At 45.8% G+C, this 26996-nt stretch overlaps 1 protein-coding gene across 1 annotated transcript; it reads right to left on the reverse strand.

Annotated features, from left to right (window-relative positions):
- Znf251 (zinc finger protein 251) lies at positions 1 to 25561 on the reverse strand. Its single transcript, XM_036208516.1, has 4 exons — positions 24716 to 25561; positions 24351 to 24483; positions 23889 to 24002; positions 1 to 2515 (listed from the first exon to the last, which is right to left on the reverse strand). The coding sequence occupies exons 1-4, from the start codon at positions 24743 to 24745 to the stop codon at positions 909 to 911; spliced, it is 1884 nt and encodes a 627-aa protein (XP_036064409.1). The 5' UTR covers positions 24746 to 25561; the 3' UTR covers positions 1 to 908.
- Positions 25562 to 26996: the final 1435 nt, after the last annotated feature.

Genomic DNA, 26996 nt, shown 5'->3' on the forward strand with positions numbered 1-26996 from the left:
TGCTTTTCAGAACTTTTTTTCTTTTTTTGAGACAGAATCTATGCAACTGGCTGGTCAGAAATCTCAAAACTCACAGAGATCTGCCTGTCTCTGTGGCTCAAGTGCTTAGAAAACATTAACAAAACAAATTGGAACAAGAAAAAGGAAAGCCTAGTGATGAGGATACCTAGGGGCCAGCAGCAGTCAGGCTCTGTTGGCAGGAAGAGAACAGAAATTCGCTCCACAGTGGGAAAATACAAGACTTGTTCGCCGTGTGCGCGCCTGCTCAGTGGAGAATGAGACATCTTTAACTTACAGCCATCAGAACCATCTCCAGCAGTCTTCCTCTTCACAGCATCCTCACCGTGTCCGACTGTTCCTCTGGTCACCACAGCTGTCCCTCTGGGTTGCTATCTCTGTAGACCCCCACTCCTTGCCTCACAGTGGCTGCCCCTCCCCCCCAAAGCTTCAGTCTCCTCTACACCTAGAGAAGCTGTATTTTGCCCAGCCACTGGCAGAGCCACCTTGGTCCCCAGACCATCCACATACTTGCCATTCATGGCCGTATCTTGTCCTTAGCATCACGAATATTCTCAAAGGTGACAAACCCAATTCCCCAGATCTCTGGGTTTCTCTTTTACAATCACCAGTGAAGAGATTTGTCATACCTTGAAACCTTCCATCAACTGCTCTTTGGGGTTGAAACTCAGCCCTCTGATAAAAACCTGAACTTGACCTGATGCTAAGGCGGCCTGCTGTGCTGAGTCAGTCAAGACCTGGGCATGGGGAGCGGGGTGGGTGGAGACAGCAGCCGCATGGGCTCCAGCCTCCTGACATGCAGTCTGCTAGCAACAGTTTCTTTCATTTTCTGTACGCCATTCCACCTAACACAACACAAAGCTTATAAATTGTTTGCCACATTTATCCCATTAAAAATGTCTTTCTTGGAAAATCTTTTTGATATGAATTAAGTATCTTTCAGATGCATCATTCAATTGTGGTTTCTCTCCAACACGAGTTACATGATGTTGAGTGTGGGATGACACTCCACTACCAGCTTTACCGCATTTACAGGGTTTCTCCCCAGCTTGAACTTTCTGGTATTCCATGGGTTGTGAGGAGGTGCTGAAAGTCTTCCCACACTCACTACATCCCTGGGACTTTTCACCACTTCTAATTGTCCACTGGAGAACAAGTTTCGCACTGTGGCTGAAGGCCCTGCCACGCCTCTCTCCAGTGGACAGATGGCTGGAGTCATACACAAAATCTGGGCCACACTCAAATTCCTGTGGGTTCTCTCCCAGGTGAGTCCGTTGATGCTGAGTGAGGGCTGACCGCCGGCTGAAAGCCTTCCCACAGAGCCCACACTCATAAGGCTTCTCTCCAGTGTGAACACGCTGGTGTAGGGTGAGCTGGGAACTCTGGATGAAGGCTTTCCCGCACTCAGTGCACTGATAGGGCTTCTCCCCTGTGTGGACTCTGCGGTGCTGCATGAGCGTGGAGCTGCGGCTGAAGGCCTTGCCACACTCACTGCACACATAGGGCTTCTCCCCAGTGTGAATCCTCACGTGCTCGGTAAGGTGGGAATTGAAGCCAAAGGCTCTTCCACACTCATTACACACATAGGGCTTCTCCCCAGTGTGAACCCTGTGGTGAAGAAAGAGGCTGGAGCTCTGACTGAAGGCTTTCCCACACTGGCTGCACTTGTGGGGCTTCTCTCCTGTGTGAATCCTCTGGTGCTGAATAAGGCTTGCATTGCGGCTGAAGGCCTTCCCACACCAGCTGCATCCGTGAGGCTTCTCTCCAGTGTGAATCCTCTGGTGCTGAGTTAACTGAGGACTCTGGCTGAAGGCCTTCCCACATTCGCTACACTTGTAAGGTTTCTCTCCTGTGTGGATTATACGATGCTGAATAAGACTTGAACTTCTACTGAAGGCCTTCCCACATTCATTACACCCAAAAGGCTTTTCTCCAGTATGAATTCGCTGATGCAGGCGGAGATAGGAATTGAGCCCAAAGGTTTTCCCACACTCATCGCACTTGAATGGTTTGTTCCCGGTGTGGATCCGCTGGTGAAGAATTAGATTGGAGCTGTGAGTAAAGGCCCGCCCACACGGACCGCACTCGTAAGGCTTTTCCCCAGTGTGACTCCGGCGGTGCCGACTTAGGTCTGAATTATATTTAAATGTCTTACTGCACATGTCACATTTAAAGACTCTCTGGCCTGTTTTATTTCTTTGCATCGTAACAACACTTTGGCTTGGATTTAAGTGTCTGTCCAATGCAGGGATCTGGGCATTTCCTGGAAGTTGTTCCCTACATCCTGGAGAGTCCTCTCTAGCAACTCTCTTCAAACTCTGAGCAGAATTTCCTTGGTTGCCTTCTCCCTGACCTTCAGGGTCCCAAGCTTCCTGGGATTCCGGTGTCTGTGACTTAGCCCTTGGGAATTTCTGTGATATTAATTCTGGTGTTTTTACTTCTTCAGAACGTTTCTGGTTTAAAATGGATAGCTCCTTCTCAGTCTCAATCTCAGAATCTGTTAAACGAAAACCACAAATAAATTACTAGAGATAATCCCTTGTCAGCAGAAGTCACAATCTGTTTGATGTTTCCACAAGCTATTATGCCCCAAGAGTGAAGACACACGCCTTTAATCCTGGCACTTTGGAGGCAGAGGCAGGTGGATCTCTGTGAGTTTAAGGCCAGCCTGGTCTCCAAAGTGAGTTCCAGGACAGCCAGGGCTACATAGGACCCTGTCTCAAATAAATAAATAAAAATAAAGCTATTATGCAAAAGTCAGACAGTTCAGCAGAAAAATGTGACAAAATCCAGAAATGAAGATGGCCAACCAGCAGAGCGAAGACTGTAACATTCACTAGTCACCAAACAAACTGCCAGTGTCAAATCAGCAAATCAATTTATTCAATAAATACAAGACCAAGCATGTTCTAAGGAATACAACAGAAGACTAACACTGTCTCTGGTCTCACAAAACTTACGCTCTACTCAGGAAGACAGATAATGAAGTGATTGTTTTGTTTCGGGTTTTGTGAATCAAAGTTTTGCTATGAAAGCCTACGATGGCTTGGAACTCATGATCCTGTCCCTGAATGTTGTTATTAAGTCACGTGCCACCATGCTTGGGTCAGCAAATACATTTTCAAAAGGGAATGGATAAATCATGTAACGTGGAAATGCATCATGGGCTCCTGCTCAGTCTACACAGCCAGACAATCCCAAGAGGAAGAGTGTATCTGGGACAACTAAAGGTGTCAGTCCGCAGTGGCAGTTGCTGACACCAACCGTGGGATGTGGGAAAGAAGGTATGGAGTCCAAGAATGAAGTTCTCACCGTGACCAGAGCAAGAAGTGAGGTGACAGACAGGCACAGGTACAGAAGGTGCCACAAAGAGGCTGAGAAGGCTGGACTTAAGAACAGATATATTACACATCTTAGGTCCCCAAATTACTCTTTATTTATCCCGAGGATCAGAAGCCTTCCTCTGGCTTCTGTAAGCATCCTATGAATGCACTTGTATACACATAAACAAAAAGTAAAATAAATATCTTTTAAAAAGAATTTATCCCACCAGGCGGTGATGGTGCACGCCTTTAATCCCAGCACTTGGGAAGCAGAGCCAGGTTGGATCTCTGTGAGTTCGAGGCCAGCCTGGTCTACAGAGCGAGATCCAGGACAGGCACCAAAACTACACAGAGAAACCTTGTCTCAAAAAACAAACAAGGGGTTGGAGATTTAGCTCAATGATAGTGCAAGGCCCTGGGTTCGATTCTCAGCTCAAAAAAAAGAAAGAAAGAAAGAAAGAAAGAAAGAAAGAAAGAAAGAAAGAAAGAAAGGAAGGAAGGAAGGAAGGAAGGAAGGAAGGAAGAAAAAGAAAAACAAATAAAAACAACAAAAAAAAGAATTTATCCCATGTGAATGTGTGTCAAATGAATGAGCATGGCAGTAACTGACGTGCTTTTCATAACTGTAGAGAGATGAGAAAGGATACAATTTTAAAAGCCAGACGACTGTCTAAACCCACCTCTTCTCATATACCAAAAACCTTTCTATATAGTAATGGAAGAGCACATAATTAAAAGAAAGTCTATGATATAATCATAAAAACGAGTAAGTTCCAAAATTTGACATATAGAATAAACCATCTTTTGCTGAGAAAAAAAAAACACATGGATATGCTATTTCTTCCTTAAATGTTTAGTGCAAACTGGTGAAGCCATCTGGGCTTGGCAATTTCTCTAAGGAAAAGTTTTAATTACTGAGTCAAGACTAAGAATTGTGTGCGGTGGTTCTTATGGAACTTGGGGGATGCAGGCAGGAGGATCAGTAGTTCAAGATTATTCTTGGCTATAAAGCATGTTTGAGCCCACAAAACACTGTACCTTAAAATCAAAGGAGGGCTCGCAGGATGGCTTAGTAGGTAGAGGTGCTTGCTGCCATGTCTGAAGGCTTAAATTTGGTCCCTGAAGCCTGCATATTGGAAGGAAATAAGTTTCCGCAGCAAATTGTCTTTCACTTCTATAAACATACTGTGGCACACTCTGCCCCATCCCTGCAACCCACAAACATCAAATAAATACCAAACCTTAAAAAAAGATAAACCAAGCAAAAAGAGGACTGGAGCAGTGAGAAAATATTTTTGGTGTTTTTGAGATTGGGTCCCGGTAGTCTCCAGCTCAGGCACTCTTTCTGCCCCAGCCTCCTGAGGACGAGACTATATGTACACATCACTATGCTCAGGAAAAAAAAAAAAAAAAAAGTTATCCTAGTGATTTTTCATTTATTTATGTACATGGTGTGTCCTTTCCCTGCATGTACACATGCATCACCTTTGTGCTTGGTGTCCTAAGAGGTCAGGAGAGGGTGCCGGATTCCCTGGAAATGGAGTTACTGGTGGTTGTGAGCCACCTGAAGTGGGTGCTCAGAACTGAACTTGGGTCCTCTGCAAGAGCTCCAGGCCCACAAAATAATTTTTTTTTAACATTTACTTACTGTGTGTGTAGGTCAAGAAGACAACTTATGAAAATCTAATTTCCTCCTTCAATCATGTGGGCCCTGTGGAGCAAACTCGGGTGCTCAGGCTTGTCAATATGTACTTTTCCCTGGTGAGCCGAATCCCTCAGGCCTACAAGATATCTCTTGAAAACAATAATTTTAAAAAGCAGCACTGCTTTCTGGATTGTACGATAGGCCCAGGTGGCCAGTCCTGGGTACTACAACTAGAGCGTCACCGTGGACAATGGTGACAACTTCAACGGTAATGACTGATGGCGGAAGACAAAAATAGAGCTGGGCTACTTAGGAAACACCTAGAAGGAAAGTCAAAGCACTGGGATCCTCCCGTTTTGGGGAACAACCACAGAGCCAGTCATAAACAAGTATGAGTGTGAGTTCCTGTGGTGGCCACCTGATCACTCCAGGTACTGACTGATGTATACCCTGGCATGGTGCAGTTGTGCAGCTGGAGTGTGATCCAGACCCCTTCCTAAAGATGCCCATGACCTCCAGCACTCGTTGTTATCTGCCAGATGGAAGCTATATGAGCAATTATCATTGGCAGCTGGAGTTGTCCTCCTAACTAATACAGCTGACATTATATGAGGACTGACAGACGACATTTCAATCATTGCTCCTAAAGAAGCCTCAAAAGCAAGCAAACAAACCAACAAACTAACAACAACAAAACAGAGCTTACAAGGTGGGGGGTGGGGGGGATATTTCAAACTATACACCAGACATCAGTTTAGTATCTAGAATATAAAAGAAATTTCAAAAATTAAACAATAAAACCCCTGAAACCATCCTCCTATTAAATGAGTTAACGAACTAGGCAGTTCTTAGAATAAATAGAAATGGTATCAAGTATGTTGGTCAGACCTGTTATCATAGCACTTAAGAAATGGGGGGCAGGAAGATCAAGGTTATTCTCAGCTACACGATTTTCATGGCAAACTGAGCAACATGAAACTCTGTCTCAAAACAAACTACAATATAAACAAAAAGTAAATACAAATGGCTAATATTTGAAAAGATGTTTGGCTTCCTCAGTCAACAGTGAAATGTAAACTGAATGTGCTTTGAAATTCTCTCTCATTCCAGAACGCTGTCATCAGGAAAACAAGGAACTAATGCTGGTGAGAATTTGGAGAAAGAGCAACCCTTAAACACTGCTGGTGGGAAGAAAAATTGGCCAATTCAGTATGGAAATCAGTACAGAGAGAGCCTCCTCAGAAATACTTAGATCTCTGTGAGTTTGAGGCCAATCTGGTATATAGAGAAAGTTCTAGGACAGCCAGCCAGTGCTAAATAAACTGTCTCAAAAAAACAAAACAACAAACCCATCAAAAACTGATGCACCAGAAACCCAGCTATACCACTCTTGATCATACACTCTTGTCACAGTAGTCTCAACGGTAGGAAATGGAACCAGACAAGATCCAACAGATAAATGGATAAAGAAAATGTGGTACATATACACAATGGAATTTAATCTGGCTGTAAAGGAAAATGGATGGACCTAGAAATCATTGTGTTTGGTAAAATAAGCCAGACACATGGTGACTCACTACCATCTGGAACTCCAGTTCTGGGATATCTGATGCCCCCTTCTGGCCTCTGGAGGCCCCAGGCATGCAATGGTGCATATCCATACATACAGACAGAATACACACATAAAATAAATCTTTAAAAAATATTAGTATTTTCCCTATTTTCTGAGATATTAATCCTTTTATCTCCAGGTGAAATTATTTTGACATAAAGATTGACATCATGAAGCCCTTAGTTTGAAGAAGCTTAAGGTATGTTTAGTCCCTTTGTTTCATCCTATTCACAACTGAGAGGTTGATGAATCTTGGGCATTTGCAGAGGGGGAGACATTTTGGTGTTGTAGCTGCCCAGTGGGCAAGCCCCTGTCCATAATTCCTCATTCATACTCACGTAAGTAAGCCCCAATAAACTCACTGATTCCTTAGACAAGTGGAATTATCATCTTTGATGTCAGTGTCATATCTTGAGTGCAAATAAATGTTTATCCATGCCAAAGAATTCAAAGGGTGGGGGCTAGAGAGACGGCTGGCTCAGTGGTTAGGAGAACCGGCTGCTCTTCCAGAGGACCCTGGTTCAAGTTCCAGCACCCACATGGCAGTTCATAACTGTCTATAATGCCTATTCCAGGGGATCTGACATCCTCACACAGACATATATGCAGGCAGAACACCAATGTATATAAAATACAAATAAATAATCAAAAAAAAAAAAGAGTTCAGAATGTGCCTACCAATCAGAGTTCATAATGCAGTGGGATAACCACACTCAATGTGGTCACCAAACTCATTACTGCAAAGAGAATAATGACATTACTCAAGATCTACCCAAGGGGCTCAGACACCTACTAGCTGCCATGAGGCCTAACCCATCAGAAAAACCACCATTAATGCAGCATCCCTTTTCACCAAAGCAACCCCAGCTCTCTGCTTCACACGGAAGCAACCACAGCTCTGCAAATGCCCAGGGCTCCCCAATCTCTCAGCTGTGGTGAACAGGATGTGACGAAGGGAACAAACGTAACTTAAGCTTCTCCAAATTAAGGGCTGCACGACATCATCTTTTAGAAAGCAAGTACCAGACATGAGAGCTAAATACCACTCTAGGATTTTCCACCTAAGGTGGTTCTAACCATCTACAACAAACTGACTCTTCTAGAAGCTTCAAAGGCTGAAATGTTAATGGGAAAAAAAATCCATGTTCTGGATACCTAAGATGTAGGTGAGGTTGCAGAAAACAGTGAACAGGCACATGTATGTGATAATCATATAAAATTCCTCCCAATCTATTCAACAAATTTCTTTAGATTTTATGTTTTTGAATGTTTTATCTGCATTTATGTGTATGCATCATGTGAGTGCATGAGGCCCAAAGGTCAGAAGGCATCAGATCCCTTGGAGCTGGAGTTATAGATGGTTGTGAGACACCATGTAGAGACTAGGAATTGAACCTGGGCCATTTGTGAAAGCAAGGAGTACTCCAACTCCAAATCTACTTTTGAAATTTATGTTAGAGAAAGTGCTACATGTCAAATCCATAAAACCCAGAACTGTGCTTTTTTTGTCAGATATTGTGCAGCAATTTTCTCTGAAATAAACCTTCTTAGAGTGAAGCTCATTATAATGTAGGATGCTCTAAAGAGGTGAAACATGACGGGCAGTGGTGGTACAGGTAAAAAAAAAAAGAGGTGAAACAGTCTATCTTAGTATGGAAGCTTATTAGGATCAGGAAGTAAACCACTCAACAGTGCTGTGGAATAATTCTCTTGTGCACTGTAAAGATCCTCACTTGAATTAATTTAAAACAACACTGATTGGCTGATAGCCAGGCAGGGAGTATAGGTGGGACGACCAAACTAAGAACACTAGGAAGAGAAGAGCAGAGTCAGGAGTCGTCAGCCAGATGCAGAGGAAGCAAGATGAGAATGCCGTACTGAGAAAAGGTACCAAGCCACGTGGCTAAACATAGACAAGAATTATGGGTTAGTCTAAGTGTAAGAGCTTGCTAGTAATAAGCCTGAGCTACCGGCTGAGCATTTATAAGTAATATTAAGCCTCTGAGTGGTTATTTGGGAATTGGTGGGTGGGAGAGAACCATCCATTTACACAAAGGCTTCAGAAAGTCCCTGAAAAATGACCAAATACACTAGGCCTCACCTCCAAGCATACGTAAGCTGTAAGAACTACTGAAAGTCATTCTCAGGACAACTTGGCTGGAAGGAGACCAGGGGCTAGAGAGATAACTCATTGGTTAAGAGCACCAGGTGCTGCTCTTCAAGAGGTCTTGAGTTCAATTCCCAGCACCCATGGCAGTTCACAAACGTCTCTAACTGTAGTCCATAGTGTCTGATAATCTCTTCTGGTATGCAGATGGACATGCTGACAAAACACCCATATATATCTTTTTCCTTTCTTTTTTCCCAGAGCTGAGGACCGAACCCAGGGCCTTGCAAGCTAGCAAGCACTCTGCCACTGAGCTAAATCCCCAACCCAAATATATCTTTTTTCAAAAAAAGTATAGGTCAGTCAGACAAGGTGTCTGAAAGAGACTCAGAACAACTGAGCTCCTTGGAAAGGAGTTGAGCTGCCTGCAGGCTGCGGGCTGTGCTCCAGGGTTCCAGCTCTCCTTAAGTATCTTCTGCTGGAGTGGGTTTTAGTCATTTATGTTCCTGTAAGCCACCCTTTACCCATATTCTTGTAAGTTACCCACTGGTTCACCAAGATGGACTTTTGGTGGTATCTCGAAACAAACAAACAAACAAACAAGAAATCCCTAACATTTATTTAAATTACCATTTGTGGCTGTAAATGCCTGTAATCTTCACACAGGGGGAATGGGGGTGAGCTGAGGATCTTCGGAGTTTGATGGCCAGCCTAGTGAAAATGGCAAGCTTCCCAGTTCAGGCAGTGACAGAGGAAGACTCCTAATGATATTCTCTGGCTTCCACATGCATGCCCTTGGGCATGCACATTCACATACTCACACACACGCAACACACACACACACACACACACACACACACACACACACACGTACACCATTCGGTTTGGGAAGAGGCTCATTATCCTAAAATACTGAGTGAATTTAACATGTAGATAAAAACAGAAGACATGGGCTTGGGTTGTAACTCAGTGATGTGGCACTTGCCCAGCATAAATGAATTCCTGGATTTAATCCCAGCGCAGCAATACAAAAATAAATAAAACATTAAAGGATATGTTATAGTTGATGTGCTGGTACATGCCTGAAATCATAGCACTTGGGAGGAAGACAAAGAAAAAGCAGGAGCTCGGGATCAGCCTCAGCTACACAATGAGGTTAGTCTGATCTACATGGAGACGTCTAAGGGTGGGGTGTGTGTGTGTGTGTGTGTGTGTGTGTGTGTGTGTGTGTGTGTGTATAGATGATGTCAGGTAAGATGTCTCAGCAGATAACAGTGCAAGTCTGATGACCTGTGTTCCATCTCTGGAATTTTGTCTTTCAACTTCTGTACCATGTGCTATGGTGGGCACTCTCAAACGAAAACAGTTTTTATGAAAGAAATATCATACATGTATAGATATGTTTCTAAGTGTGGCTATATGCACGTGAGTGCAGCTGCCTGAGGAGACTAGAGGCATCAGGTCCCCTGGAGCTGGCATTACTGACAGCTGTGAGCCAGCTGACATGGTTGCTGGGAACTGAACTCTGGTCTGGAAGAGCACCAAGTATTCTCTTTTTTTTTTTTTTCCCACATAAAATTATCGAATTATTATTTTTTAAAGCATTTTGTAGCAGAATTTCAAATTGGAAAATCTTTTCTGGACTATCACAGTTAATACCCACAATTAGGCTAGAAGGATTGCAACAAATATTCTTAACTGCTGAGTCATCTTTTCAGCCCAAGTTTGTGATATCTTAATGGCTAACTTAAAAATCACCCAAAAGATCTGGGTGGTGGTGGCACATGTCTTTATTTCCAGCACTTGAGAGGCAGAGGCAGGTGGATCTCTGAGTTCAAGGCCAGCCTGGTCTACAGTGTGAGTTCCAGGACAGGCTCCAAAGCTACACAGAGAAACCTTGTCTCAAAAAAATCCAAAAGAAAAAAAAGTTACCTAAAAAGACAGGTGTCTGGGTATCTATGAGGCTGTTTCCAAAGAGGAGGTTTATCTGAGGGAATATTCACCCTGAATGTGGACAGCAACATCTGGTGGGTTGAATACAAAAGAGTGAATGGGGTACCAGCATACTCTCCCCCATGTTTCTTTTTTGAAACAGGGTTTCTCTGTAGCCCTGGCTGTCCTGAAACTCACCCTGTAGCCCAGGCTGGCATCGAACCCAGAGATCCGCCTGCTCTGCCTCCCGAGTGCTGGGATTAAAGGTGTGCGCCACCACCAGCAGGCTTCTCTCTGCTTCTTATGGGCACAGTTCGACCTGCTACCTCACCCTCCTCACCAGGGCAGACTATACCTCCTCAGACTGTAAGCAACCATACATCCTTCCTCAGTTTGCTCACCAGGTATTCTGTCACAGTAACCAACACAATGTTACAGAACATCTGCAAACCTGGGAGCTAAGAGGGCAGACACCTAACCCTGCCTGCTGCCACCGCCTCCGGTTCCCTTTTGTGTGCAAGTTTATGTACACGCACGTGTAGATGTAAGCCAGAGGGCCCCTTCAGGTATCTTCCTTTAGAAGCTGACCAACCTTGTTTGCTGAGACAGGGCCCCTCAGTGGCCTGCAACTTGGTGACAGGCTAGACTGGCTTGCCGAGAAGCCCCAACGATCTGCTTGTCTCTACCTCCCCAGCACCAAGACTACAAATGAACATCTGCCTTTCTAATTTAGTGTCTAGGGATCCAACTCAGGCCCTCAGTTTTGCAAGGTAAGCTACATCCCCAGACTCCACCCCTCAAACTGGTCCTTTTTTTTTTTTTTTTTTTGGAGACAGGGTCTCATTATGTAGCCTAGCTAGAGCCTCAACACAGATTCTTCTGTCTCTTGACTTCTGAATTCGGGGATTAAAGGTCTGTGCCACCACACTAGCCACTTGACATGCGTTCCATACTAGTATAAGACTTCTTTGGCTGCCTGTATTAGTGACTGTTTTATTTCTCTATGTAAATAACTTATAAAGGGAAAACCTAACTCAGGATCCCCAAGGTTCTAGCCCAAGATGGGGCAACTGCATTGCTGTGGCCTCAGGTCAAGGCCACCGGATGGCAGTGGGGAAGGAAGTACTCAACAGAGTAAACCACAAATAAGAGAACCGGCTGTGTATCACAGTCCCTTTTGAGGACAGGTCCCCAGTGACTTAGGGGAACTCTGAGGGACACTTGACCAAACCATAGCACTGTCTGAATTCTGCAACTATTCCCTCAAAGTTCTGGCACGGAAGCCAATTTCCCCAGCCCTACTCTATCTCTAGCTGGCTAACGGTAGAGCAGGCTAACCTTGAACTCACAGAGATCTGCCAGGCCCTGCTTCCCGAGTGCTGGGATTAAAGGTGTGTGCGGCCACCACCCAGCTAAACTGGCTAACCTGAAAACCTAGATTAAACCACTAGCACAAGACGTTACCATGTTTATGAGTCTTTTTGTGTGGCCTCAGCTCCTACCCATGTCTCTGCCATAGCCCTGAAACCCACAAAGCTGTTGGGCATCCTGGGTACCCCTGGGTCTGTTCAGTATTGTAAAAATATTTTTTGTATGTGTATGTGTGGGAACATGTGCCATGGTAAACAGATATCAGGAAAACCCTTAGGAGCTGGTCTCCTCCTTCCACCCTTTCATGGGTTCTGGGTATCAAACTCAGGTTGCCAGGTTTGCGTGTCCAGTACTTTTTCCACTGGGCCATCTTGCTGGCCCAGGGTTCAATCTTGATGTACGTCAGATGGGTTTTGATGGGGCAGTGGCGTGGATTCCCCACTGCAGCACCATGCAAGGGTTTTGATGCTGTTCAAGTCTGCATGTTCCACCCAGGCACCTCAACCCTCTCATCACTCCCTGGCAATCATTGTTTTACGATCCCTACTTGTTTTACTTTGAAGGGAAAGGGGCTGATATAAAACCTCGTGTTGCCAGGCAACATGTCGTGGTGCACACCTTTAATCCAGCACTCAGGAGGCAGAGGCAGGTGGATCTCTGGGTTCGAGGCCAGCCTGGTCTACAGGGCGAGTTCCAGGATAGCCAGGGAGAGGCCCTGTCTCAAAAGTCAAAAACAAACTAACAAAAAAATCCCATGTTGTTCATGCTAGCCTCGACTTGCTACGTAGCCCAGAATGATTCTTAAGTCCTGGTTCTCCTGACTCTACTTTCCAAGTATTAGGACAACAGATGTGTCTACCACACTTGGTTATATAGCTTTGCCTGCCAAGCTCCGGGAGTCTTGTTGAAGAGAGGGAGGAGAAACCTGTTAGAGCCAGGGGGGTCAAGATCATGGAGAACCCACAGACACAGCTGACCTGAGCTCGTGGGAGCTCACAGACTCTAACAGTTAGTGAGCCTGAATGCGACCAACCTAGGCCCTCTGCATGTGGTGACAGTTGTGTAGCTTGGTCTATGTGTGGAGCCCCTAGCAGTGGGACCAGGATCTGTCCCGAACGGATGAGTTGGCTGTTTGGAACCCATGTCCTAGGGTGAGATGCCTTGCTCAGCCTTGACGCAAGGAAGAAGGAGCTTAGTCCTGCCCCAACTTGATATGCCACACTTTGTTGACCCCCATGGGTAGCCTTACCCTTTCTGAGGAGTGGATGTGGGAGCAGAAAGGAGGTAGGGGGAAGGGATGGGAGAAGAGGGAAGGCAAACAGTGGCTGGGATATAAAATAAATTTTTAAAAATTAAAAAAGAATGTCATAGAAGGGTCTGGAGAGATGGCTCAGTGGTTAAGAGCACTGGCTATTCTACCAGAGGGTCCAGGTTAGGTTCCCAGCACCCAAGTGGCGGCTAACAACCATTTGTAACTCCAGTTCCAGAAGAGCAGTGCCCTCTCTGGCCTTTGAGGGTATTGCATGAACAGATATACATGCAATAAAATACCCATAAACATAAAAATAAGATTTTCAGCTGGGAGGTGGTGGCAAACACATTTAATCTCAGCACTTGGCAGGCAGAGACAGGCAAAATCTCTGTAAGGCCAACCTGGTCTACACAGAGAGTACCAGGAAAGCCAGAGCTATGTAGAAAGATTCTGCCTCAATAAAAAAGAAGGAAGGAAGGAAGGAAGGAGAGGAAAAGAAAGGAAATAAAAGAAAGAAAAAGAGGGCGTGGGGGGATTTCTCTATCTACAATGTCAGGACAAAGTGAGGTTATCATCATTACCAAGATCATCCTGACCTGAGACTTTCAGCCTCCAAAACAGTGATAAAATAATGTTGTTGGCTAAGCAGTTAGTTATAGCAGCAGAATAAGTATGAGCAAACCAAGACTTGGTTTATTATTATTTTTTAATTGGCATGTAGACATCTAGTATATTCTTTCTCCACTGTGAACCAGTTCCCTTATCAAAGGTTGGTTGGTATTTATGTAACCCTTTATTGTCCATGCTGCTCCAATGACTGTGGGTCATTTCATCTGTCTTTGCCAATACCCCACTGCCTTGGTAATTAAGCTTTATAGTTAAGTCTTGAAATCAGGTAGTATGAGTTCAGCTTTCTTGCTTCAACAACGAGCTACTTTACCATATAAATACTGAAATGTTTGTTGATGGCCACCAAATAACACAACCTGCTGATATTTTTATTTGGATCATACTGAATCTACAGATCAAGTTGAAAAAAGTTAGTATCTTGACAAAATTCTTTTTTTTTTTGAGCTGAGGATCGAACCCAGGGCCTTGCACTTGCTAGGCAATCGCTCTACTACTGAGCTAAATCCCCAACCCAACAATATTCTTTTATATATAAACAAGGACTCTTTCTTCATTTATTTCCTCTTATGGTATGTTTTTAACAGGGTTTTGTTTTTCCACTTAGATTTTGAATGTATTAGCTAAGTACATTTTGAATGTACTAAGAATTTTACCTTTGGAGTGCTTACATACTTTAACATGTTTTCTTTTTTAAAATATGGAGGGGCTGAGCACAGTGGCGCACGCCTTTAATCCCAGCACTTGGAAGGCAGGGAAGGTCTCTCTGAGTTTGAAGCCAGCCTGGTCTAGTCAATTCCAGGACAGCCAGAGTTCCATAGTGAGACCCTGTCTAAACAAGAAAGAAGAAAAGAAAAAGCAAGGTAAAAGAAAGGTGGGGGGCGTATTTTCAAGACTTGGTTCTCTCCTTCTACCAAATAGGCCCTGGGGAGCATACTCAGGTCCTCGGGATCGGCAGCAAAGCTCTCTTTACCTGCTGAACCTTCTTGCCTACCTTTATATTGTTTTAATTTAAACTGCATTTGGCTGGGCATGAGGACACACACTTTTGATCACAGAACTCAGGAAGCAGAGGCAGGGGGATCTGTGTGGATTAGAGGCCAGCCTGGTCTACACAGGACTTCCAGGCCAGCTAAGGCTAGGGAGTGAGAATGTGTCAACCTCTCCTCCAAACAGGGAACAGCAACAGCAGTCAACAAAACCTAAAGTGTCGTTCTTCCCGCCACACCCAAGTTGGCACCTGTTCATTTCAGGCACAAAGAGATCAGCTGACTTACATACACTGTGTCATGAAGCTTTGTACTTAGTCACAGGAGTCGTTTTGTTCAGATTGTCTGTAATCACATCACATGCAAACAAGTTTGATTCCTTGTATATAATTTATGTCCTTGTCTGATATATTAACAAGGCCTTCTCAGTGTTCAAACAATGGCTGGTGACAACTTGTATTCTTGATCTTAGAAAGCTTCATGTTTTTGCTCTTTGTTTTGTTTTCTTCAGGAGAGCTAACAGATTAAGTGAGAAATAACTCCCAAGAACAAGAAGGGAACTCAAGGGAGGTATATTCCCACACAGGTGTTCTTCTTGTACACAGTTAAAGTTGATTTACTACTGCTCTCTTGGGAATTGTTCCATCCTTGGTCATAAGCGATAACTGTCTGCAGTTTGCTTTTCTTGTTTCATCTCTGATTTTGTTGCTAAGGTCCTTGAGACTTGGAGGTAATTCCAATGATACATTATTTTTCTTTTAGGAGGGGATTTTGATATCCACAGGATTTTTTTGTTTTGTTTTGTTTTGTTTTTCGAGACAGGGTTTCTCTGTGTAGCTTTGGAGGCTGTCCTAGAACTAGCTTTGTAGACCAGGCTGGCCTCAAACTCACAGAGATCCACCTGCCTCTGCCTCCCGAGTGCTGGGATTACAGGTGTGTGCCACCACTGCCCGGCTCCACAGGATTTCTTATTTTGGACTTCAAAATAAGTTGGGATTTCCATATAAATGCTGTGGGATGTCCTGTATGCTGTGAATATGTTGCTATGATTGATTGATAAATAAAACGCTGATTGGCCAGTAACCAAAGGATTAGTATAGGCGGGACAAGGAGAGAGAAGGCTGAGAGGGAGACGCTGTGAGTCGCTGCTATGAGAAACAAGATGTAAGGATACGTGTAAGCCACGTAGCAAGGCACAAATTTTTTTTTTTGTTTTTGGTTTTTTTTGTTTTTGTTTTTGTTTTTGGTTTTTTTTTTGGTTTTTTTGGAGACAGGGTTTCTCTGTGTAGCTTTGCACCTTTCCTGAAACTCGCTTTGTAGACCAGGCTGGCCTCGAACTCACAGAGATCCGCCTGGCTCTGCCTCCCAAGAGCTGGGATTAAAGGTGTACGCCACCACTGCCCGGCAAAATCATAAATAGTGATTGAGATTTTTTTTTTTTTTGGAGCCGAGGATCAAACCCAGGACCTTGTGCTTGCTAGGCAAGCGCTCTACCACTGAGCCAAATGGACTCATGCAAGGTACAAATTTATAGAAATGGGTTAATTTAAGATAGAAGAACTAGATAGCAAGAAGCCTGTCACAACCATACAGTTTATAAGTAATATAAGCGCCTGAGTGATTATTTTATAAGTGGGCTGCAGGACTGTGGGGGCTGCGTGGGACTCACAGAGAAACTCTCCAGCTACATATTAAACACTTTTTTTTTTTTTTTTTGGTTTTTTGAAACAGGGTTTCTCTGTGTAGCCCTGGCTGACCTGAAACTTGCTTTGTAAACCAGGCTAGCCCCCAACTCGCAGAAATCTGCCTGCCTCTGCCTCCTGAGTGCTGGGATTAAAGGTGGACGACACTACTGCCTAGCTCTACATAAACACTTGAATGCCTATTCCTGGCATTTCTTCCCCCTCGGCCTTACCACACGGGGACCAGAGATGTCAAGATAACAGCCCAGACTGACAACCAGTACACTGTCCAGGAAATAAAGGAAGATCACTGGTTTCTGTCCCCACCTGATGACGTTGTTGTTCTAAGATCTTGGGAGGCTACATCTCCTCACTGCTTATAAGAGAAATTTCTGCAGTTGGTGGTACTCACCAGAGGGCGGGTCACTAACAGCTAAGGAACCAATGGCCCCTAGGCGGTCCCTAATCAGAGGTGCTGTTCTCAGGCTCCAAGAGTTTTGAGTTTTCCAACCCATGCCTTGAGTTCCCATATTTTCCAGATGAGAGAAAGCTCTCGTCCCTGTTTTTTTGTTTGTTTGGTTTTGGTTTTCGAGACCAGGTTTCTCTGTATAGTTTTGGTGCCTGTCCGGAATCTTACTCTATAGACCAGGCTGGCCTCAAACTCACAGAAATCCGCCTGCCTCTGCCTCCTGAGTGCTGGGATTAAAGGTATGTGCCACTACCACCCGGCCTCTGGTCCCTATTTACGGATAGATGAAGCTGCTAGAGTCTTGGTTCTGGATATAACCATATCTACCTAATACTACCTAATACAAAGTTCATCAAAGACTATTCTTGGCTTCATGAAGTTTTTTGAAGTAGGCTGGTCATATGTGATGACACAACATTCCAGGCAAGGCCTTATTAACATAATCATCTTTGCTAACTATACCCTGGATTAGTAACAAAGAGCTTAATGCAAACAGAAAAGAGCCTCAAATCTGAGGGAAATCCACCTGTAACCCGGGGAAGGTGGGCGGCAGGGCCTTTTCCATTCCTCAGGGGGGTCACAGGGTCTCACACAGAAGGGAAAGGCTGAGCAGAGCACGTGGGAAGATCAAGTCTCACAGGAATCCATTAGGGGCCTTTCAGATTTCAAAACAAGGATGAGTGAAGTCCAAGCTAATATGGTTTCTAGAGCAGGGATCCAGTCAACTGAGCAGAGAACAGAAGGCTTGAAACATCAGCAACGGAACACACTCACACCTACATCAGCCCATCAAGCTATCTACTATAGAGCTAAACCACCTAGGGTACAATGTGCCTGCCTACCGCAGGAAAGAGAGAAAGGACCCCAGCCCAGCCAATGTAAGCCCCACCGGTCTGCCCTGATCTCCTCCAAGGGAAACTGCATAGAAAAACAACTGTGGCTCAGAGAGACAAGGCCATGAGATCTGTGTGGCACACTCCTGTTTTTGTCCTAAACTGTTCATCATGCCCTCCCCCAGCCCACTCAGTGTACTTCAGCTTGTCAAACCATTCAAAACTCTCTTCTTTTTAGACAGGAGAATACGCATTTGCTACATACATTTCTATAGAAATACTGCTTCCATCGCACTCCACAAATGTCGGCAAGTGGAATTTTAACTCTATGCAAAGTACTTTTAAATTTCTGAGATTGCTTTTTGACCCTGTATACTGTTGAGCCAGGTGGAGTGGCGCCCACCTGAGATCCCAGCAGTCAGGAGCCTGAAGCAGGAACTACCAGAGGGGCCAACCTGACCTATATATGAGCGAGCGTGTCTCACAAGAAGGAAGGCTACTTCCTTGCCTTTCAATTTCTGTTGTTGGTGAGAGAGCAACATCGAGCAGGTCTCAGCAATGTGCTCGGGACCAGGGGAGAGGAGAAGGCCACCGTACAGGTGAGCTCAGTTTCTGTGAGCTGGTGCTTCAGATAGCTCCACACACCCTGGCTAGAGGGCGCCGGATTTTTCCTTCCTTAGGTCGGTAGGCAGTGGGAAAACTGCTTCTTTGAAGGGCATCTGTGTTAGGTCAGGACACTCTAGCATACTTCAGAATGGTTTTCTTTCCTTTACTGTTTTTTACTGTGAGGTCCTGACAAAGCTTCTGGAGGTGAAACTCAGAAAAATGCTCCCTCTTTCCCAGGGTCTCTTTGGGTTGTTTTTCAGCGGTGTTTTTTTCCCCCTTAAATGTTTGTATTTATTGTATGTGTGTCCTGTGGAGGTCAGACAACTGTGGGAGCGGTTTTCTCCTTCCACCCTGTAAGTGGGTTCCCGTGATTAAACTCAAGTTGTCAGCTTCATGGTGAGCGCCTTTACTCACTGAGAACTCCCGCTGGCCTGCCATGGAGTTTTCAACTCAGTCAGTCCCCACTGAGCCTCCAGAGAACTGTCAGTTACCGTGATATTCCTGACTTCACACACTTGGTTCTGCTCTCAGTTCTCCGAGCGCCTCAAAGGCTGTTGAGTTTTCAGTGTGGCTGAGCTTTGTTTTGATTTTTCGAGACAGGGTTTCTCCAGGTAGTTTTGGTGCCTGTCCTGGAACTCACTCTGTAGCCCAGGCTGGCCTTGAACTCACAGAGATCCACCTGGCTCTGCCTCCTGAGTGCTGGGATTAAAGGCGTGAGCCACCACCGCCCGGCCTGTGGCTGAGCTTTTTGTTTGAGACAGGGTCTCCTAGAGCCCAAGCTGGTCTCAAACTCACTGACATAGCTGAGATTAACCTGAAATTTCTGCTCCTTCTACTTTCCAAGTGCCAGAATTACAAGTGTACACCACCCTGTCTGGTTTTACTCCACACTAGGATCAAACCCAGGGTCTTGTTCAAGCTGGACAAGCCCTGTGACAACTGAGTCATAGCTTCAGCTCATTTTTCTTTTTATATAAACTGTATGCAGATGATTCCCAACTGTATTCACCAGCTTTCTGTCACCATGACAAAAGACCTGAGATAATTAACTGAAGAGGAGAGGAGGTTTATGTTTGACTCAGTTTTGGGGATCTGTCCAGTCACTTGGCCCTGCTGCTTGGAGCCTGTAGCAGCCAATGCATCATTACAGGGCGGAGGAGGCCTGCTTATCTCAGGACAACCATGAAGCAAAAAGAGAGAGGAAGAGGTCAGAGTCTCACATTTCCTTCATCAGGAGGCCTGGTGACCGCTACCTCCTGGTGGTTCCCTAGTCTAACTCCCAACACAGGCCTTTGGGGAACATGTCAGGTCCCAACCACAGCAATTTACCATGATTTGACTGAATACATTTCCAACTTTTCTGTCTATTTTGAAACAGGATCATGCCATAGAGCCCAGGACAGCCTGGAACTTAATAGTCCTCCTGCCTCTGCCTTGCATGTGCTGGGATCATAGATGTGCGCCACCACACCTGCTGATTTTTTTTTTTTTTAAACTTTACAAGGGTGCGAAAGTGATAAGTATGCAACAGACATCTATTTGGTATTTTGAATTTTGATATTTCTAGGCTATCAATATGCAGTATGACCGTCTCTTGCAATCCCAGGCAGTGGCAGCATGGCACAGCTCCCAGCAAACCTAAACAATTAAACTCTAGTGTGCTGTGATTAAGGCAGGATGTCAAAAAAGGAATAAGAAATGCACTTTCCACGTCTGATCATCTTTATTTACGTGTTTATTAGGACTTAACCTCATTGTAAATCATGGACCATCTGTTAACTGCTTAAAATTATAGTACTATATGATGACATTTAAAGTCGTATGTGTATGCACACACACGCACACATATATATTGTATATAACTAAAATAAAGGACGGTAGGATGTCATGAAAAGAAAAAGGAACAGAAATGAAAAATGTCCAAGAAGGGCATAAGCACAAAACATATAGGCATGGCAGCTAATCCCAGAACCTGGGAGGTGGAGGCAGAAGGGTCAGGAGGTTAAGGCAGATTCAAATACATAAGCCTGAAGCTCTCCTGGGCTGCAGAAACCCTGTGTCAAAAAATGAAAACAAGAAGTTGGGTGTGGTGGTGAATTTGGGAAGCAGACACAGGCCTCTGTGAGTTCAAGGCCAGCCGGGTCTACACAGTGGTTCCAGGAAAGCTAGGGCTCCATGGAGAGACACTGTCTCGTATCAAAATAGAAAACAAACAAAACTAAATGCTGCATTATGGCTAGAGGTGCAGCTCAATGGTACAGGGCTTGCCTAGCATGCAGAAGTCCCTGGGTTCCATCCCCAACACTAAAGCACAGGAGGAGAGAGAAAGGTATGGAAGCAAGAAAAAGAGTTGAATTAAACATTAACAGACTGAACACAGAAATTAAAAGAGAAAATGGACAGAAAATGGGACCCAACTGTGCGCTATCTGGAAGACAGACACTTTAAATATAAAGATACGGGGTTGGGGATTTAGCTCAGTGCTAGAGCACTTGCCTAGCAAGCACAAGGCCCTGGGTTTAGTTGGGGGGCGGGGAATATAATGATACTGCTGAAATTAAATAGATAGAAAAGATACTCCACGCTAACAAAAACATCAAGAAGGCTGGAGTTGCCATGTTAGCATCACCTAAAATGTAGCTCATAAATGAGAACAAGTCAATAACATGGTTTCAAAATAGAGCCAGCAGACATTGAACAAATCCAAGGGAAAGACAATTTCACATCCTTGGATATTGTTAGCAACTGAAAGAATAGTTAAACAAGCAAACAGACAACAACAAAAGTCAGGAAAAGCACAGGGAAGATCAGAATCACACCATTAGCCTTAAATCAACTTAAATGACATTTGTACAATCCTGTGACTACAGAACACCCATAACACCATCTTTTTTTTTTGGGGGGGGGGGTTGAGACTGGGTTTCTCTGTGTAGCTTTGCACCTTTCCTGGAACTCACTCTGTAGACCAGGCTCACTTCGAACTCACAAAGATCCGCCTGCCTCTGCCTCCCGAGTGCTGGGATTACAGGCATGCGCTGCCACCACCCAGCCTTTTTTTTTTTTAAAACATGGATATTATGGTTTCAATGAGAAATGTCTCCCACGGACTGATGTATTTAAATACTTGGCCCCCAGCTGGTGGTACTCTGGGAGCTGGAGGTTCTGGAACCTTCAGGAGACAGAGCCTTGCTGAAGGGCTCCTGGTCCCCACCCATGTTTCTTTCCTCCACCTCCTTTTGCAGATGAAATGTGATCATGCTGTGTCCTGACTGGCCTCCCGATCCTGCTACTTGGACCCCTCCTCCATCGTGCACTCTGTCCCCTCTGGGACTCCAAGCCAGAATAAACCCCTTTCTTTTCTAAGTTGCTTTTTGTTAGGGCACAGCAACCGAAAAGTTACTAATACACACATAGTATGCTTACCAAGAGACCTGGAAGTCATAAGACATCTAGCAAATATAAGAATGAAATTATACGCCAGGCGGTGGTGGCGCAGGCCTGTAATCCCAGCACTCAGGAGGCAGAGCCAAGTGGATCTCTGTGAGTTCTAGGCCAGCCTGGTCTACAGAGTGAGCTCCAGGAACGGCACAAAGCTACAGAGAAACCCTGTCTCGAAAAACCAAAAAAATAAAAGAATGAAGCTATACATACTTATATTCCTTGACCACAGTGGAATCACATAGTAAGTTAACAACAATAAGATAATTATAAAAACAAACAAACAACAACAAAAAAAAAACCCAACTACTTAGAAATTCACACATGTCCAAATATTGATTGGGCCAAATAATTGTTAAAAGAAAAAAAAAAGGTATTTTAAACTAAATGCTAATAAAGCCTATAGAAAATTCATGAAATGTATCTGAGCCTGATGGTGCAGGCCTATAATCCTGGGTACTCAGGAGCCTGAGGTTAGATCATAAACTCAAAGCCAGCCTAGACTATAAAGTGAGTTCAAAGCCATCAAGAGCAACTAAGATCCTGTCTTAAAATAAGACACAAAAAGGGCTCATGATATAGCTCATTAGTAGGGCACTTGCCTGACACACATGAGTTCAATATACAGTACGTGTACACACACACACACACACACACACACACACACACACACACACACACCAAGCTAGAGAGATGTATCAGTCAAGAGCATATACTGCTCTCCAGAGGACCTGAGTTTGTACCCAGTACCCTCACTTGGCAGCTTACAATGCCTGTAACTTCTGCAGATCTAATGTCTCTGACCTGAGCCAAAGCACGCATAACCCATCACAGACATATACACATACACAACAGTAGTTTGTAAACATGTGGACTGTATTTCAGGCTGTACTTTCAAAAGCCTTGCTGTAGAAAATTTTAGAAAAGAAAAGGCTTCATGAAGCCATTTCCAAATGTGTAAAAATATGAGGGTATATTGTTCAAAAGAGCCTTTCTGAGTCAATTACTCCGAAAGGATGATACATTCATTTCTGGTGACGGGACCAACAACTAATAAAGGGCAAACAATTGATATACTTAACTTTACAAGACAAAATAACAGCGAGTGTGAGGACATGACTGATGAAATACTCTGTGCTCTCTGACAGTGAGGCACAGCACATGTGACAGAACAGGACACAGAGGAACAAGGGGGAAAGAGCAGGAAACAGAAAGAATCTCAGCAGTAGCTGCGAGTCCAAAGACGGAGCTGGTCACTAAAGCAGAGCCGCTCCAGTAAACCTCCAAAGGGCCAGGTGTGGTTGCGCATGCCTCTAATGCAATCCTAGCACTTGAGGGGCAGAGGCAGGAGGATCAGCAGCTCAAGGCTGTCCTCATTTACACAGAGAGTTCAAAGCCAGCCCGGGCTACAAGAGAAAGCAAAGGCATGGGGAAGGGAGGGAGGGATCCAAGAGACATTAGAAAAATGCTAACGGTCCAGGTGCAGTGGCATGCACTTTTAGTCCCAGCTACTATGGAGGCTGAGGCTCCAGGAGGCACGACTTGATCTGAGGTGTTTGAGCAACGCAAAAAGACCCAGCCTCGAGAAAGAGAGAACGAGGAAGTACTGCTGACCAAAATTGAGGGTTGAAGAGGAAGCGCTGAGGGAGAAAGGAGCATGATACAGAACCTACTGCAGCTAGCATGAAAAGAGAAAGAATATTCTACAAAAGAGTTCATGAAGGTGTGTGAAAGAACAAAACATGGTATGACCAGAAACTACAGTCTTGGTTTGGTTTTGCTTGGGTTTTTCTTTGAGGCAAAGCAAATGGACCGGTGAAGGAAAACCTTTCAAGCATGCGCATACACAGGAGCTATGTCTTCCTTTAGAGAGGGCTGGACTGTATACCATCTCCGTATCTGTCTTCACTTCTAGCCCTCACGCCAGCTACCCAAGGCGGGACTGGGAGGCCATTCCTGAGACCAGCCTCTGGCTTCCACTTACCTCTCTGGCTACCTCTTACGACTTCTGGTTCTTCAGCCCCGAGCAGATCCAGGACCCACAGCTCCTCCTCCTGCTCCAGCTGGGAGATCAGCTCTGGCTTAGGCACTGGAAACCCTGTTAAGGATGAGGACCCTGGGTGAGCTGCTGCAGCCTGGAGGGATGGAGCGGGACCCTGCCTGCTGGGTCCTCCGTACCAGATAGAGTATTCTGCTTGCATGGGCACACTGGTCAGGGGAGACCAAGGGGCAAGAGAGTTCAAATACCTAAGTACTCTATTATTAGATGGGAAAAGCACGACACTGTGAGGCCACGCAACAAGGAAAACAGTCCCTAGAACTAGGTAGACTGGTAACTGGGGACAAGAGCAGGATTCTCTTTTCTTTGGGAATCTAAGAGCCAAATCAGCCCCAAAGTCCCTTCGAGACGCCCCAGTGTGAGCCAGGACTCCAGGGCAGTTCTCACCCAGTGAGGCCACGTTCCCATAGTTCTCCAACATCACATCCCGGTACAGCGCCCGCTCCTGGGGGCCCAGCTGCTGCCCTTCTGCCCTGGAGAAGTACACAGCCACATCCTGGAAGGTCAGAGGCATCTCTCCCTGGAATGACAAGCATACTGAGAGTGCACCAGGGATGTGGCTTCTTGATTTCTGATGGGGTAGCAGAACTGAGATCAGGGGACCAGGCAGAGACCAACGGAACACAGAGCACTATCCCTATGAGAGGTTGCAGTCTGCATCCTCGTTCTTTCCACGGTCACTATCGGCTCACCTCACAGCTCTAGAGGAGAGCGCTTGTGGATCAGGGCAGTAGGGAGAAAGAATAACTCACCAGAGCCCCGGAGCAGGACTTGGCAGCCATCTGGGCCGTGAACCACCTTGAAATCCGTGGTGGGCAGGAGGCAGCCCCGGTCTGAGGCCTTCCCAACTTAACTCTCAGGGCGAGAAAACAGACAAACCCAGCCCCATTCAGCTGGGGCAGCGGACAGATGGCCACAGGAAGACGACAGAGCTTGCTTCTGAAGTGGCTGGCCTTCGGGGGGTGTGCTGAAGCCGTGAGAGCCAAACGTGTGACCTGTCCCGTGCGGCTATCCAAACTGAGAACTGCCCCAAGCACGGTGCAAGCTGGAAGTTCCAGCAGCCATGCACCAGGACACCAAGGAATGGGCGCATAGCACCGCCTCGGCCTTAGAGGGCCAGCCTGGAAACGGCTGTGGGACTCATCCCGGTGGACCTCAGGGGTCGCGGGTGTGAGAGGACACAAAACAGGCGGCGAGGGTCAGCTCTGGGCCAAACCTAAAGGTCATCGTCCTTCGCAGCCATGCCTCCCAAGGCGGCGTCGCCGCCAGCGGCTTGTCCCTCCCACCGGTCCTCCCGCTGCTGGGTGGCCCGTCTGGCCGGGACCGCTGCCTCCTCCACTCTCCCTCCTACCAGGTGTCGTAGCATCATCAGCGCCCTTGGCCAGAAGCGGAGGCAGCCAGCCCGAGCCCCGCCGAGACCCTTGGCTCGGCGCGGTCTTTGCACGACTCGGCGCCCTTGCACCTGCGGACCGGCCGGCCGTGCCCACCTGCAAAGCGACAGGACCGCGGGAGCCTCACCTCGGCCACAGGCACCTACACCGGGCCGGGCCCGCGCTCAGGGCGCAAGCCGACTGCCGCCTGGGGGGCGGAACCGCCGAGCTGCGCACGCGCGGCGCCGGTGGCCGCGCACTTCCGGAGCTCCCTTAGGGTCTCGGAGAACGGCGCCCCTACGCACGGGCTGGGCGGGGCCCCGGGGTGCTCGCCACGCCCCTGCCGGTGCTCGCCACGCCCCGCGTTGCGCTGCTTTTCCCTCTTGGTCCTACACTCAAGCGCTAGTACAGCACGGGTTAAGTCACTACCACCCGAGCGGAGTGTTTGTGGCAGGTCTGTAATCCCAGTGCTCGAGAAACTGAGGCAAGAGGATTACGAATTCCAGGCCAGCGTGAAATATATTGCAAGACTCTGTCTCAAAAAAAAAACCACAACAGGCGAGCTTAATCCCGGCACTTGAGAGGCAGAGGCAGGAAGATCTCCAGGAGTTTCGAGACCAGCCTCGTCTACAAAGGGAATTCAGGATAGCCAGGGCTATGTAGAGACCCTGTTTTTAAAAAGATACAGAGAGAGAGGAGAGGAGAGAGAGAAAGGGGAGAGGGAGGGAGGGGAGGAACGAACTTGGTAAAACAAAGGAGGCAGAGTTGGTGGCTGGGACAAAGAAAGATTGTTTAAAACTAGGACTATCTTTCGCCCAAAATAATTTTCACAAAATTTGAGCGGCGGAGATTAGACAGGAATACTTAACTGCTGAGCCATCTCTCCAGCCCTCCAATTCATTGCCACAGTGTAATGTTTTTTTAAAATGTGGAAATTGTTGGAAAATCAGTCGTGATGTAATCTCAGTTGTACCTGTGGGCGTTTAAACCACACAGAAACAAAGCCTTTGTTTTTCAAACGGACATTATGAAGCCCTGGCTAGCCTTGAATTTGTGCAATTCTCCTGCCTGGGTCTTCTGAATAGCCTCCTGGCTACAAAGCTTCCTTTGATGCTGTTTCTGAATTTGCAGGTTCTTTTCTCACTCGGTAGTACTGCTGGCAAGTAACCAAACAGTTCCTGAGTCTGACAGCGTATTTTATCTAATGGTCATGAATCGAGAATTCGAATGTATCCTCTTCTCCCAGGGTAGATCTAAGGCCTGAGTCTTTATGTAACAGTGAAATGGAAAAGATCAATTCTTAGATACTGAGCTGTTGACTTATTTAGTGGTTTACTTAAAGCACTATTTGTACTGCCCATTTGCCAAACATGACATTACTTGCTACCTGAAACAGAATGACCCGGAGAGAGAGCTGAAATAATGGGCCATGGGTCATTGCTGCTTGCCTGCCCCACTTTATGGTTTGAAAGTATGAAATGAGTATACAAACTGGACCCAGGATCGAAGCCTTTCAGGAGCTGTCCTCCTGGCTTCAGTCAAGGAGGGACATCTTTTCCATTCTCACTGGTGTTGGAGTGGTCATTCCAGAAAGATTCCTGCAACAGTGGTTGTTTTTGTTGTTGTTGTTGTTTGTTTGTTTGTTTTTTGAGACAGGGTTTCT

Source organism: Onychomys torridus, chromosome 16 (genome assembly GCF_903995425.1).
Source record: "Onychomys torridus chromosome 16, mOncTor1.1, whole genome shotgun sequence".
Taxonomy (NCBI): Eukaryota; Metazoa; Chordata; class Mammalia; order Rodentia; family Cricetidae; genus Onychomys; species Onychomys torridus.

What these genes read in the sequence shown, in the direction of transcription:
- Znf251 (XM_036208516.1), bottom strand. Translation starts at nt 24,745, where the DNA reads ATGGCTGCCAAGTCCTGCTCCGGGGCTCTG. An exon ending in TGGGAACGTGGCCTCACTGG is followed by an intron (nt 24,003 to 24,350) that starts GTGAGAACTGCC and finishes CATCCTTAACAG; the next exon opens with GGTTTCCAGTGCCTAAGCCA. An exon ending in CGTAAGAGGTAGCCAGAGAG is followed by an intron (nt 2,516 to 23,888) that starts GTAAGTGGAAGC and finishes TTCGTTTAACAG; the next exon opens with ATTCTGAGATTGAGACTGAG.